Source organism: Populus trichocarpa, chromosome 8 (genome assembly GCF_000002775.5).
Source record: "Populus trichocarpa isolate Nisqually-1 chromosome 8, P.trichocarpa_v4.1, whole genome shotgun sequence".
NCBI classification, from domain to species: domain Eukaryota; kingdom Viridiplantae; phylum Streptophyta; class Magnoliopsida; order Malpighiales; family Salicaceae; genus Populus; species Populus trichocarpa.
Window position 1 is genome coordinate 10356474 of NC_037292.2, and position 14579 is coordinate 10371052.

The 14579-nt window shown below is 39.9% G+C and overlaps 1 protein-coding gene across 3 annotated transcripts; it reads left to right on the forward strand.

Moving 5' to 3' along the window:
• Positions 1-746: 746 nt before the first annotated feature.
• Positions 747-7706, forward strand: LOC7457865 (protein TIME FOR COFFEE). Of its 3 annotated transcripts, none has more exons than XM_024607297.2 (12): positions 747-1134; positions 1231-1695; positions 1811-2001; positions 2091-2403; positions 2545-2950; positions 3055-3116; positions 3221-3309; positions 3420-3684; positions 3821-3890; positions 3982-4048; positions 4169-4525; positions 4619-7706. In XM_024607297.2, exons 1-12 carry the CDS (start codon positions 1038-1040, stop codon positions 7049-7051), a joined length of 4815 nt encoding a protein of 1604 aa, XP_024463065.2. In that variant the 5' UTR covers positions 747-1037; the 3' UTR covers positions 7052-7706. The 3 variants fall into 3 exon arrangements, with proteins under 3 accessions (XP_024463065.2, XP_024463064.2, XP_024463066.2); XM_024607296.2 differs by having other exon boundaries at positions 3055-3115; positions 3217-3309; XM_024607298.2 differs by having other exon boundaries at positions 1811-1899; positions 3055-3115; positions 3217-3309.
• Positions 7707-14579: the final 6873 nt, after the last annotated feature.

The window sequence follows — 14579 nt, forward strand, 5'->3', positions numbered from 1 at the left end:
TAATGAATTTGACCGGTTAGAGCGATATTTTGTGCAGCCACCTAGATTCCTTGTGATCGTCATGTTGCTTTTACCAAGGTCAGGATAACCGGTTTTAGGCAGTAACCAGTCAGGACATCTCTTTGGGAAATTCAAGGGGAGTGGGGCCTCAATTTTGATCGTGATTCGTGGGCAACAGTATTTTCTCACTCTTCAAACATTGAATTAATTAATTAATAATTAATTTAATCATTAATTAGTTTTAAAATAATATTTTGTCATTGCAGTAAAATAAAATAATACCACATTAGGGTAAGTGGGTGAACATGGAAACTTGAGAATGAAGAAAGAAACAAGGCCGACACGTGGAATCACTATGCAATGAAAAAGTTTAGAGCTGATTTGTTTTTTTAAAAAAGCGTTTTTAAACATTTTTGATCTTTTTAAATTAATTTTTTATAATTTTAAATTATTTCCATGTACTAATATATGATTTAAAAAAAAAATATTATTTTAACATATATATATATATAATTTTTTTTTTAAAATATTTTAAAGAGTAGCAACAATCTTCAACACTACCCAAGTGGTCACAGTAAATGAGGGCATTTAAGGGTAGCGATTTGGCATGTTGGTGAAAGCCAATCACAACCGCAGGTTGTGTCGTGTGATCAATGGTTAGATCTAACCATGTAATACACCAAAAAATCGTGGCCGTCAACTAGGGCCTGGAGTGAGTTTCTCTGAAAGTGATGAGCATACGAGAACATAAAAGAAAAGAGAGAGAAAGAGTTTTTTTAGAGAGACAGAGAAGGGTGGCTGGGCTAGGAGAGAAGAAGATAAAAGTGGAAAGCTAAGATCTTTCAACACTTAAAATTTTCTATCTTTGATTTTCAAAAGAACAGAAATATTCGTTCTGTAAAACACGTCTCTGTATTTCATAAAAAAATAATCCAGCGAGCCAGAGTCAATTATGCTTTGGTTTATGGTGATATGAGAGATAAGATAAACTTTGTGATTACAAGTGGTTTGTTGTTAGAAAGGGGGGAAGAAAAGAGATGGATAGAAACAGAGAAGCAAGAAGAGTGAGTTTGGCGGCTAGTAATGGCTTGTCTAGAAGAAGACATAGAAGTAGCAGTCTAAGAGACTCTCCAGGTTTTAATCTCTCGTCAGATCTAACCCTCTTTGGCTCCCACTAAAAGCGGCACAGTTTTTATTAATTCTGATGTGTTTTGGTGTTTGTTATTGCAGAAGATGATGGACCAGTGGAGTTGCAAGAAACAACGAGGCTACGAGATCGGAAAAAAGATCGAGATCGGGACAGAGATAGGGACCGAGACCGTGAAAAAGACCGAGAGAGAGACCGGATTAGCGGCAGGAGTAAAAGACGGAGAGGGGAGAGATTGATGCACGGGAGTAACAGAGAAGATGGAGAGCGAGACGATAGCTCAGACGAAGAGAGCGTTAACGATGACGAATATGAAGATGACGATGACGCAGTTGGTGTTGCTGGGAGTTCCATGAGGATGCTCCCACCGAATCCTTCTTCTTTATCTTCTTCTTCTATGTCTAATCATCATCATCGGAAGAGCTTTCCTCCGCCGGCCAAAGTTTTTAGAACCGCGCCGACGACGATAAATACCACGGCAGCAGTAACACCGTGGAAGGCTCCTGATGAAATGATTGGCGTGTCGGTGCCTAGAAAAGCTCGGTCAGGTATAGAGGTGGAAGAGATTTAATATTATACAAGGCAAACGGCAAAGTTTCCAGATTTTGATGGATTTTGTTTCAGTGGATTGCTAATGTGTTTTTGTTTGGTCTTCTTTGGCAGCATCCACTAAGAGGTCACATGAATGTTGGGTTTCAAGTGGTGGCGGAGTTGGTAGTGAGCAAACTCACCGGCAAGCTTCGACATCTCCGGTAAGATCGAGTGGACCAGCTATGCTGGCTTCAATTTCAGCTTCTCCGGCTGCTCCCGCATCCCCTCCATCATCTTCTAATGCTTCAGTAAAAAAGAAGATGGTTCGTTGCTTCATTTGTACTAGATTTTGTATTTTCTTTTTATAATCTTTCGTTCAGTAAACTGATGACTTTTTTTTTTGATGTTGTAGAAGCCAAATGGACCGAAACAGAAACCACCTAAATCTTCTTCGAAACCCAACTCTTCAGCACAAGATGAGATTGAGTTTGAGATTGCTGAGGTGTTGTATGGATTGTTGAGGCAACCACAAGCACCTTCAAAGCAAGAAATAGTGGGAAATGATTCGACAAAGTTTGATTCCAGAGAAAATCATAATAAGTCTACTAGTGATGCTAAATCCAGAGTTTCCTCGCCGATCTCTAACTCACAGTCAACTGTTCCTCAGTCATCTTCAATTCCTCAATCTAATTCTAGCTCCTCTGCTGCTCCTATGTCTGCAATTGGTGAGTTTGAGCAGCGGTGGTTTCATATACTTCCTTCCCGACCCTTTCCTTTGGTGACTGTAAGGAAAATGGATGGAAAATTGTGATCAATTTGATTTAATTTGTCAATTTGATTTTTTTTTGTTTGGTTTAAATCCGCAGCACCGAAGAGGAAGAGACCGCGACCAGTAAAGTATGAAGATGAGCATCCTGCTAATTTTCCTGCTCGCAATAGTTCCATTTTGTCAACGGCCAAGATTGACATTGATCAGCCTGCAAAAAATGAATCTTCTCCTAATATAGAGAAGAATTTGGGATCTGCAGCTGAAAATGGTGGAGTTTCATGTGATTTACTGGCCAATCAAGCTGCTCCGGCGACAACAGAGGCGCAGCTGCAGGAGGTTGTTAAGCCGGAGAATCATCCGTCATCGGATTCCAAGCCCATGACTGAAGAATCAGAATGTAGAGATTTGGGTGAACCTAAAGAAGAGCCTAGGTCTCCTATGAAGGAATCCACTCCTGGCCTTAGATTTGATGATGGTTCCGAGAGTTTGACAGCAAATAAAGCGTGAGCATCAAATAAATGGACACTTGTTTGATTTTGATCTTCTTCGTTGTTTTGGAGGATGGGGTCTGATTGTGATTATCTTGGAATATTTTTTGGTTATCCAGGAATGTGATGGCCTCTGAGATTGATAGCCAGCGAGAAGAAAAGTTCCAGATCGATCTGATGGTGAAGATTTTTTCATTTTTTCACTATTTTACAAGATCAATATCTTACCTCTTTTAGAAATTCAATTGTGGGACTTTTTTTTTTTAAATTTTGAGTTGCAGGCTCCTCCTCCATCAAGATCATCTCCAGAAAGGGACATTGAGATTGATTTTGTGGCTGTAGATCCTAAATCTATGGTCACAAATGGGGAAACGGTGAGTGGGACCGCTTTTTACTGTCTACTTCATATCACCTATCTGTTTGGTATGATTGGGTGTGAAAAATTAATGATGTTGGTTTTATACTTTCTTGTGTCACATGGTAGGAAAAGAAGCCTATGATGGTCAAAGAAGACGAGAAAGCATTAAAAACTGGGAAGGAAAATATGAATGTGGAACCTGAAGAGAAAAGGACAAAAGTTACAGGAGAAGAAGTTGAATCCCAGAAGCCTATTGTTAATGAAGAGAGGAATATTGATCTCCAGCTGGATTTAGAGAAGGCTGATAGAGATAGTGCTACTGTTACTGCAAGTAGAAACAAGCTACTTCAGCATGTCCAGAAGCAGCAGCAACCCAACATAGAGAAAATTGGTAAAAAAAATAGCGGATTTCTCTTCTTCTTCTTCTTCTTCTTCCCTTTTGAATTGAGAACTTTTGTTCTCTTGAAATTTTGCCAATTCGGTCGCTGATTCATTTTTTTCTCCTTTCCTCTGTGTCTCATCCTCAGCTCCTCAATCTAGTTCTTTGCCTTTGCCAATGTCTATGACTAGCTGGCCTGGTGGGCTTCCTCACATGGGGTATGGTTTGTTGTGTTTGATTCTTTCATTATTTTTCTGTAAATGCTTTAATTTCTCCTCTTTGGGAAAATGACATTTTGGTGATCGGCAGATATATGGCACCTCTACAAGGAGTTGTTTCCATGGATGGAAGTGCCGTGTCTTCTGCAGCCTTACAGGTATGTTATGCTTTTTCTGTCTTTGATCTCTAAACTCATGTTTGATTACCCGTAAAAGAATGAACCCCCCCCCCCCCCCTCTCCCCCAATTCTGCTAAGTTTTCTTTGAACTTGTTGCAGCCTCCACATTTGATTTTTAGCCAACCACGGCCAAAAAGGTGTGCAACACATTGCTACATTGCAAGGAATATTCTTTGTCACCAGCAAATTATTAGGATGAATCCTTTCTGGCCACCAGCAGGGGCTCCTGCTTTACAGTATGGGGCTAAAGCGAGCAATATGAATGTGGTGCCCTCCACCGATTTGCATGCAGTTAGAGGTGGGAATTCTGTAGAGAAGGGGCAGGGTCTTGCCATCTTTCCAGGTCCCGCTGGGAAGGACAAGAATTCTCAAGCTGCTAACAGTGTAGACGCTGCACAGAGAAAGCAGATTTTGCTTCAGCAAGCCTTGCCCCCTGGTGCTCACAGTAATATTTTGGTACGGTCTTTAAGTTTTAATGTTATTTATACTCTGCAATTTGTCCAGGGGTTTTGTTTTTTGAATGTTAGTTTTCCTTTCGTTAAATTTCAGCATGGACCCACTTTTATCTTCCCAATGAATCAACAACAAGCTGCTGCTGCAGCAGCAGCTTCTGTCCGACCAGGCAGTGTGAAGTCTTCTCCTGCTGCTGGCAGTGTAGCTTCCTCAAGTAGCTCAAGTTCTGCTTCAATAAGTGCCACGGCACCAGCAGTAGCTGGTGCTACAGCAATGAGCTTCAACTACCCAAACTTCCCAGGCAATGAAACTCAATACTTGGCAATTTTGCAGAATGGTGCATACCCGATTCCAATCCCTGCACATGTTGGGCCCACAACAGCTTATAGAGGAACCCATCCTCAGGCTATGCCTTTGTTTAATGGATCATTTTATTCTTCTCGAATGGTTCATCCTTCACAGCTTCAGCAACAGCAACAACCATCCACACAGACACAACAAAGCCAACAAGGTCATCAAAATCCAAGTATTTCTAGTGGTTCCTCGTCATCCCAGAAGCATTTGCAGAATCAGCAGCATAAACCACATGGGAGTGCAGGTAGTGGAAATTTGCAAGGTTTTCCTTGCCCTAAAAACCAGCCGCCTCAATCCCTGCCAAACCATCAGCGGCAGCTGATGCAAAATCAAAATGTTACTCACCAAGCCCGTCAACTTGAGAGTGAATTAGGTGGTGAAGACAGTCCATCAACTGCTGACAGTCGAGTTTCCCGTGCAAACATGAGTATTTATGGCCAGAATTTAATGCCAATACATCCCGCAAACTTTGCTTTGATGAATCCCCCACCAATGGGTAGTGCCCATAGTGCAAGTGGGAATACTGGTGAAAAGAAATCGCAGCAGCCACAAACACAGGCTTCAAAGGCTGGGGTTGAGCCTTTGGCATCTCAGACTTTTGCAATGTCATTTGCTCCCATCAACGGAACCACAGCTTCCCCAGGTCTTGATATTTCATCACTTGCACAGAATCATGCTCTTCTCCAAAGCCTCCCAGAGGCAGCAAGGCATGGCTATCATCACTTCATTGCTGCGGCCCAAGCAACACAGCAGAAGAATTACCGTGTTTCTGAAGAAGGGAATAGCGGAGGAAATGACACTTCAAATGTGGAAGAAGAGAGGAAGGCCATGGCAGGAGGAAAGACTCCATTATCTGCTGGGCAGTCAATTGTGTTCTCTCGGCCAGATTTAACAGACTCCCCTGTTTCAACAATGCCTGTCAACAATGTTGTTGATAGCTCAGCCAGAAATCTTAACCTTGGGTCCGCTCCTGCTCGGACCTCTGGCTCTTTTATGTCAGCTACTATTGGCACTGGAAATGCACCAAGTATGCAGCAGCAGATGCAGCGGAATCATCATCAGCAGCAGCAGTGGAATCAGCAAATCTTTCAGTTTCAGAAGCAGCAACAATTTGCAGCTGCAGCTGCAGCTTCCACTCGTAGTAAAACACCAGCAACTAGTAATGGAAGTGTTTATTCAGACCACATTTCATCATCATCATCTGCGGCCACCAAGTTCCCTAATGCACTTTCTGCATTTCCTCAAAATCTTGTTCAAAGCAGCAGTAGTCCAGCTCAATCTCCTCAGTGGAAAAGTTCTGCGAGGACCACAACCTCTCAAGTTCCTTCTTCGTCCCTAACCTCATCTTCATCGACCCTCAAAAACCTTCCTCAACAGCAAGGCCGAACCCAACAAAGTAACTCACACATATCTTTTGCAGCTAACCAAAAATCATCTGCTTCTCCTCAAGGGCAACCGAATCCTAGTAGTAACCAATCATCATCTCCTCCATTGGTGGTTGGTTCCCCAACAACATCAATTTCTAAGAGTGCAGGTGGAAGTCCAAGGACATCCACTTCCACAAGTAACAAAGGTGGCCAATCATCTCAGCAATCCAAGAACTCTGCCTCAGTGCCCGTGCAAAAATCGTCTCCAGTTGGTGGAAGAAATATTCCATCAATCCTTGGTTATCCTCACAACTCTTCTTCATCTAACCCTGGTGCAAAGCCTCAACTGTCACATCAGCAGCAGCAGCACTTAACAAAGCATGCACTGCCGCAGGCTCAGCTAATCTACACTAATGCTTTTATGCAAGTTCAAGCTCAACATGTGGCAAATTCAACAAATGTTGCATCAGCAGCTAGTGGGTTTTATCTGCAAAGACACCGCAGTGAGCAGCAGCCGCAACCACATGGGGCACCAGCAACCTCTTCTACAGGGATGTTGAATTTATGTCATCCAGTCACGCTTGCCAACACCAGCACAACTGATCCTGCAAAGGCAGTTGCTGCAGCTTCTAACAATATGAAAGGTGGTGGCTTACCTCCACAGGGTCTTATCCATGCTCAATTTGCTGCTGTCCAGCCCTCTGGAAAGCCGCACCAGATCTTACCTGCTGGCTTCCATTATGTCCATCCTGTTCCCACTGCAGTTCAGGTGAAACCAGCAGAGCAGAAACAACCTGCTGGCGAATAGAATCACGTGTCTGCCTGGTGCTTTAAATGGCAAGCCCCGCAGAGGAGATGGAGATGATTTAAAAAACGAGATTGGTTTGACGGGATTTTTAAGAATTTAAGAGCACAGTTAACAAGCCAAGGGAGACATTTTGAATACCTCCTGGCAGAATGAGAAGAAATGAAAGGGTGAAAAATGTTCAAGGAAGCACGCCAGCTGGATCCAACCCCACAATTTTGGCAAGGAAAGTTGGGGGATGCTATATTTCGTGCTGGTTGTGCTTGCTCTTTACACTTGTGTTTATAGTCTGACAGAGGGTTGATGGTCAGGTCTTATTAAATTTTGATTGGTTTGATGGCGAGAGGCTGGGAATGAAAAGCATGGGGTAAGTTTGATTCCGAGTGTTTTTTGTAGGGAAAAGGGAGGAAAGATGATGAAGATGAGGGAGGGAGGGAAAGGGGGAGAAAAAGAACTGCCTTTCCTTCTTTTGGGTCAGTTTTTTTCTTTTCACTTTGTTAGATTTTTCTTTCCTTCTTTCGGGGGGTCTGATTTTATTTTCCTGCAAGAGCTGTAGGCAGTATCTTTCGAAACAATCTCTCTCTATATATATAGTGGAGGGTGTATATGTATATGTCTGGCACATATAAAAGTAAACCCTCTCAATTTTTTAATTTAATACGTGTCCCTGTCTTTGTCTCGTTGTGTGGTGGTGGTGGTGGTGATGGTGGTGGTGTAGGCACATTTTATTTTCCTGAATGTTTTTCTGGTCAATTTAATGGTGTAAGTGAAAGAAAATGCTGCTGATATCTGTTTCGTTGTTTGAGATTGTTTGCGGATGGGTGAGGTGAATGTCCGGACAGTTGGGCACCTTACCTCAGGAAGGGTTCATGGGACTGTGGGAGTAATTGTTTGGTTTGGTCGGCTGGTTCTTAATGCATGTGGTGGTGGTCGTCGTTGTGGACCACAGTTGCTCACATTAGTACAGTGTCAATATTACATAAACCCTTGCTTGCCTTTGCGAGATCGTAAAATACTACTAACAAAGTTGATTGTTGAAAAAAAGGTAGTCATTTTAGGGCCAGCATCTTGCACGTTGCTGTTGTCTATCCTTGTGGGCTGGTGTGATAACTTCCCCTTTAAAAATGTCTTGCTCTGGAATTATCTCTCTCTTGTTTTGTTCTTCCTTCCTTATTTTTTTTCAGAGAGAGAGAGAGCACTCATAATTATCGTTGTGGTAAGTTAACAACGGGTGGGTATGTACACCGTCAGGTAAGGTTTCGATCATGTCTTGCATTAGATAAGATGCATGATCTGCGCGCACCCAAAACCCAAAATTGCTACCAAAGTGGCTCTTATCTTGTGGTCCCGATTAGAAGACAACTTTGGGCCCTTACGTTCTACAAGAGCGACCTTTGTGCCAGAATCCTGCCTTTAAGTGTGACTTTGCAAGCTCTTCTCATCTACACGCGTTGCCCCACCTCTTTTTATCTACTTTTCAGTTTTTTCTTTTGTTTACTCGACACAAGAAAAAGGGCAGGCATTTTACAGGTACTGAAGAGTGAGGTGGGCTGTTCTGCTCAAGAAAAAAAGAAAAGAAGAGGAAAAAAGTGAAGTGAGAGCACTCCAAAAAGGATTTGAAAATTTGGCCCATTGTAAAAATAATAATAAAAAAATATATATCACTGTTGCATTCTATTTACTGGTTAATGAAATGGACTTGGGCAACAGGAAAAAGGGAGGTCCGGTTCCAGAAGACGAAAAATGGCATAGGAATTTAACAAGGTTTTACAGTGACTCAAAGAGGGAAAAACACAGGATCTACCCATGATGAAGAACATTCAAGTGCTTGAAGGTGATGAGAATATTTGGATTTTGGCCATTTCTGAAATCTCAGGTGTTGTTTAATTAACATGACTGCCCCTTGGTTTCTGTCCCTTGCTAATTTGATCCCTTTTGAAGGCGATAAGGTCCCACGAAAGAATCATTTAAATGGAAAGAGCAGCCCACCCATGCCACTAGACGTTATCACATCCAGGATTAGGTCTTTCCAACCCCCTGGCCCCACCTCTCATCCACCCCTCTAAGGAGAGGTTCGCGCTCAATTTTGGATTATTTAACACAAACCCAGTGGTTCCGTACACAACATGATCCAATCAATCTACACGTCTAAACTCTCATTATCACTTGAAAAAAACACTCCCCGTTAATCTTTTTTTAAAAAAACTTTATCACATGCAAGAATTCCAGCCAGCGAGTTGGTATCGATATATATGCTTGCTGTTTTTTCTTTCTTTTTCTCCAGTAAAAGATTTGATGGTTAGTAGTTAGCTGGATAGAAAAAGAGATAAAAAAAAAAGTTATTATGTCACTTCTCACGTAAGTGATTAGCTTGCTATTTTATTTGATTGATTTTTTTGGCTCATTGGAAGGCACAGGGCCCACATTACCTAGCCTTAAAAACGAAGCATTTTTTTGGTCGTTTTTATTCTTGGGATGTCATGTACATCAAAAGATAGGAACAGCTGCTGGGTGAAAGTGAGAAGGGAAGCAATTGCAATGAATAATGACTTTTGAATTTGAAAGAATCAAAACTCACGGCATGATCGTAGGAAGAATTGGAATTGCAAAACTACAACTGTTTTCTTTATTTACCCATAAACAATGTTTTATTATGTTCTTTCCGGTTAGTAGAGTTAGTTAAGTTGTCTTTCCACGTGTTCTTTGAGGCATAAATCATGTAACGTCTGGTATTTTATTGGCTTATATATAAAATAAATAACAAAGGAAAAATATATGGAAAAAAGATGAATTAACCAATTCTATCGTCTTCTCCATTCTCCTTTCTACTTTCTCTCGTTCTATTCTAACATATACTATTCTATTGTGTTCTTCTTCCCTTCCAATTTTCTTGATTTCTAGCCTAAAAACCGTATTGCATAATCAATTGCAACACTACTATATTGGGTTACTTTTTGGTTGGAGATCATTCCATCAGACTTGTAACAAGTGGTATTAGAATAGTTGATCCACAACCTAATATTATGACTCCTGATACTAGAACACAAGACCTCAAAAAACTAGAAAGCTCATTGGAAGCTGTTAGTAGGGATCAAACATAAAATTATAAACAAATGATGAAGATGTTAGAGACCTACAATCACAAGCTGGAAACTACTAGAACCAACCATGAAACTAAGATCGATGAACTCATAGAACTTATTAGTGGATTGGCTTATCAACAAACAACTCTTCTTCAAAATCTATAAATGCCCGCAATTGAGACTAGTGCAGCCAAAGATAAATAGATGGCTCATAGTGGAACTTCAATGGCAAGACCTCATTTATTTGGTGAAAGGGAGCAATCTCAACTTAAGACACACAAACCTAGACTTGATTTTCCTAATTTTGATGGAGTGGAGGTTCATAAGTGGTTGTATAGGTGCAATCAATATTTTGATATAAAAAAGACTGAAAAATCAAAAAGACTCAAGCTGACCTCATATTATCTAGATGGTATAACCCTATACTGGTACCAAAACTACATGAGAAGTTTAGGTGGTCAAGAAGTAACATGAGAGGAGTATGTAGAGGCACCGTGTGCTAGATTTGGTGGCCAAAAGGATCCTCTAAAAGAACTCATGGAGCTGAGACAGGTAGGCAACCTAGAGACTTACATATAAGAATTTAATGTTTTATGGCATAGGGCAGACATCAACGAAAGGCAGACACTAGTTTTTTTTTTTGGATTGGAGATTGAAATATAAAATATAGTAAAAATATTTGAGCCTACATCCTTGAAACAAACATACAATCTGTCTGGACTGCAAGACAACACCTAATCTTACAAGCGTAGCTATCCAAGTTCTACTAAACACCTCCATCATATTATGACACCAAACACTCAAACCAAAATTAACTCACCACATAACCCTTATAAAATTCCTCTACCCTTCAAGACCTTAATAAACTGGGCTGCTACCTACACCTACCCTTAAATATACACAAAAAACCAAGTGACAGACCTACAGAACCCCTGATGAGTAAGGAATTAGAAGAGAGAAGATATAAAGGTCTTTGTTTCTAGTGTGACAAGAGATTCATACCAAGTCATATATGCAAAAACAAAAGACTCTACTCACTTTGCATCATTAATAAAGAGGAGAGTGATGGTGAAGGTAAGATAAAAGAGACACATATCTTAGAGACAATCAATCTCCTCATTTCCTTGAATGCTTTGGAGGGCGTGATAGGGTTTCCCACCTTAAAGGTGACTGGTAGAATTGATAAACACTTACTATCCATATTAGTGGACTTGGGCAATATCCATAATTTTATCAATACAACGATGGCTAAGAGGTTACATTGTAATCTCATTAACATCAAACCTCTCATAGTTGAAACCGCCAATAGAGAAACTATGAGTTGTATAGCTATGTGCAGGAATTTCAAGTGGAAAATACAGGGGGTGAATTTCATAGTAGATATATTTGTGGTCAATTTGAATAACTGTGACATGGTATTAAGGGTGAATTTCATAGTGGTTGGCTTCGTTGGGAGACATTATATTCAACTACAAAGAATTATGGATGTCTTTTTATTGGCAGGGTCAAAAAGTGCTGCTGGAGGGTTTAGAAGCTATTAATCTGCAAACTGTTAGGCTAGAGCAACTTAATGGATGGCTGACTAACTCTTCTCAGTTGGTAGAAATTAATTTGTGAAGTCTAAGGATAGTGACTGATGATGAAGGTTTTGCGCAGCTCATATCCACTGCTCTCATTCCTGAAATGAAAAGGGATCCTACCTTTAAGGAACTGTTAATGAAACATCAAGATGTATTCAAGAAGCCAAAACGGTTGCCCCCTATAGAGAGCTCATGATCATTCAATACTTCTCAATCAACTCACCATTAAGGATAAATCTCCAATTCTTTTGGTAAATGAATTGCTTGAAAAGTCAACAGGGATTACTATTTTTTCTAAGATGGATTTAAGATTTGGATACCACCTTATCATAATGGCCCTAATAGATGTATTTAAAACTGTATTTCAAACTCATAATGGTCATTTTAAGTTTCTGGTCATGCTCTTTGGGTTATCTAATATACCTGTAACATTTTAAAGTCTAATGAACAATGTATTATGGCCACATCTTAAGAGGTTCATGTTGGAGTTCTTTGATGATATTCTGATATATAATAAGTCAATGAAGGAACATCTAGAGCATTTGAAGATGGTGTTTACACTTCTAGAGCTTCATACATTGGTGGCAAAGGAAAGAAAATGTGTTTTTAGGAGCAGCCAAGTGGCATACTTGAGGCATAATCACTAAAAAAGAAGTGTCTACAAACCCATAAAAAATCCAATCAGTAAAAGAATGGCCTTTACAAAGAATATCAAGCAGCTAGGAGAATTCCTAGGGCTTATAGGCTACTATAGAAGGTTTGTGAGTGAATATGACACCATTTGCAAACCACTAACACAATTACTTAAAAAGAAAATATTCAGCTTAAATGAGAAAGTGATAAGAGCCTTCAAACTCTTGAAAGAATCCATGACCAAACCTCTTGTGTTGACATTGCCCAACCTCAATAAGCCCTTCATCAGAGAGACTGATACCTTAGAAATTAGCATCGGGGTTGTTCTAATGCATGAGGGCCACCCTATTGCTTTTATCAGTAAGTTTCTAGGATCATGACAACAAGAGTTATCCATCTATGAGAGAGAGATGATGGTCATACTATATGTAGTGTTCAAATGAAAACATTATATTTGGGGAAGACACTTTACAATCAGATTTGATAAAGTCAAACATTAAATACATTATAGAACAGAAGGTAACTTTTCCCTCTCAACACCTTTGGTTAACTAAATTACTGGGATTTGGTTTTGACATTGAGTATAGAAGGAAAAAGACAATGTTACAGCTAATGCATTGTCCATAAATTATAGTGGATAGGTACTTATCATGACAATATCTACTATAACCATTTGTATAATGAAGCAAATCAGGGAGTGATGGACAAAGATTGTTGGGGGTAATAATAAGGATTTGCAAAACAAATCGGTGGTAATGTACCATTACTTAGTTGTTGTGAGATACTTTAGAGCTATAGTCACAACAAAAAAGGTAGGTACTCTTTTCTATTGGAATGAACAATAAAAGCACGTGAGGCAATACATAAAGGAATGCCCTATTTGCCAGAAGAATAAGTCAGAAAATATCTTCAGCCTTGGTTTGCTACAACCCATTCCTATTTTTAATGCACTCTTTGTTGAAATTAGTATGGATTTTATGGAGAGGCTTCTTAAATCTAATGGTAAAGAGGTTATATTTGTAGTGGTGAATAATTTTTAGAAGTATGCCTATTTTACAGCGTTGGGTTATCCCTACTCAGCCACCACAATGGCCAATGTTTTTATGGACCAAATCTACAAACTTCATGGTCTACTAGCCAGTATAGTTAGTGATATATGATATGTGTTTCCCAGTCAGTTTTGGAAGAACATGTGCGCTTATCAAAGCGTGGAACTGTATTATTCAATAGTTTACCATCCACAGACGGATGGACAGACTGAAGCAATCAAAAAGTGTTTAGAACAACACCTCAGATACATGACTGATGAGTCTTCTAATCAATGGACAAAATGGAGCCTCTGAATGAATGATGATACAACACAAATTGCCACTCCTCGACTAAGTTTACCTTATATGCGATCCTATATGGCTATCCCCCCAATCCATATACCCTATTTCCCCAAAGATTCCAACAATGAAACCATAGATGCATTGCTGATAAAAAGAGAAGAAACGCTCAAAATCATCAAAAGTAACCTCAAATCAGCTTAACACATGATGGTACAACTAGCAAACAAAAAAAAAAGAGTGAAAGAATGTTTGCACTGGAAGGATTGAGTTTACCTCAAACTACAACCTTATAGGCAGGTCTCAGTTACTAACAAAGAATTCAATAAACTATTAGTAAAATTCTATGGTCCCTACAAAATCATTGAATGCATAGGTACAGTGGCATATAAACTAGAGTTACCATCTTCAGCAACTATCCACCCAGTTTTTCATGTTTCTCAATTAAAAAGGCATACGGGTAATAGAAAGGTTCTATGAAAAGCTACCTGAATTCTAGACTGAGCCAGCATTCCAGCCTCAATTGATCTTAGACAGACGTATGATGAAGCGCATGAATCAAGTTGTCACTCAAGTCCTAATCATTTAGAAAGGAGTGCCACTTGCAGAGGCCACTTGGGAATTCCTGGATGAATTAACCTTACAATTTCCTTCCTTCACCCTTGAGGACAAAGGTGTGCTGATGGGAGAAGCATTGTCACAGACACCAATAGATCAAGAACAACTGCTGGGTGAAAGTGAAAAAGGAAGCAATGGCATGGCTAATGATCGAATTTGAAAAAGTCAAAACACACCACATGATCGTTGGAAGAATTAGAATTGCAAAACTTCATTAAACGGACTGTTCATTTATTCACCCACACACACCGTTTTATTATGCTTTTTTCGGTTAGTAGAGTTAGTTAAG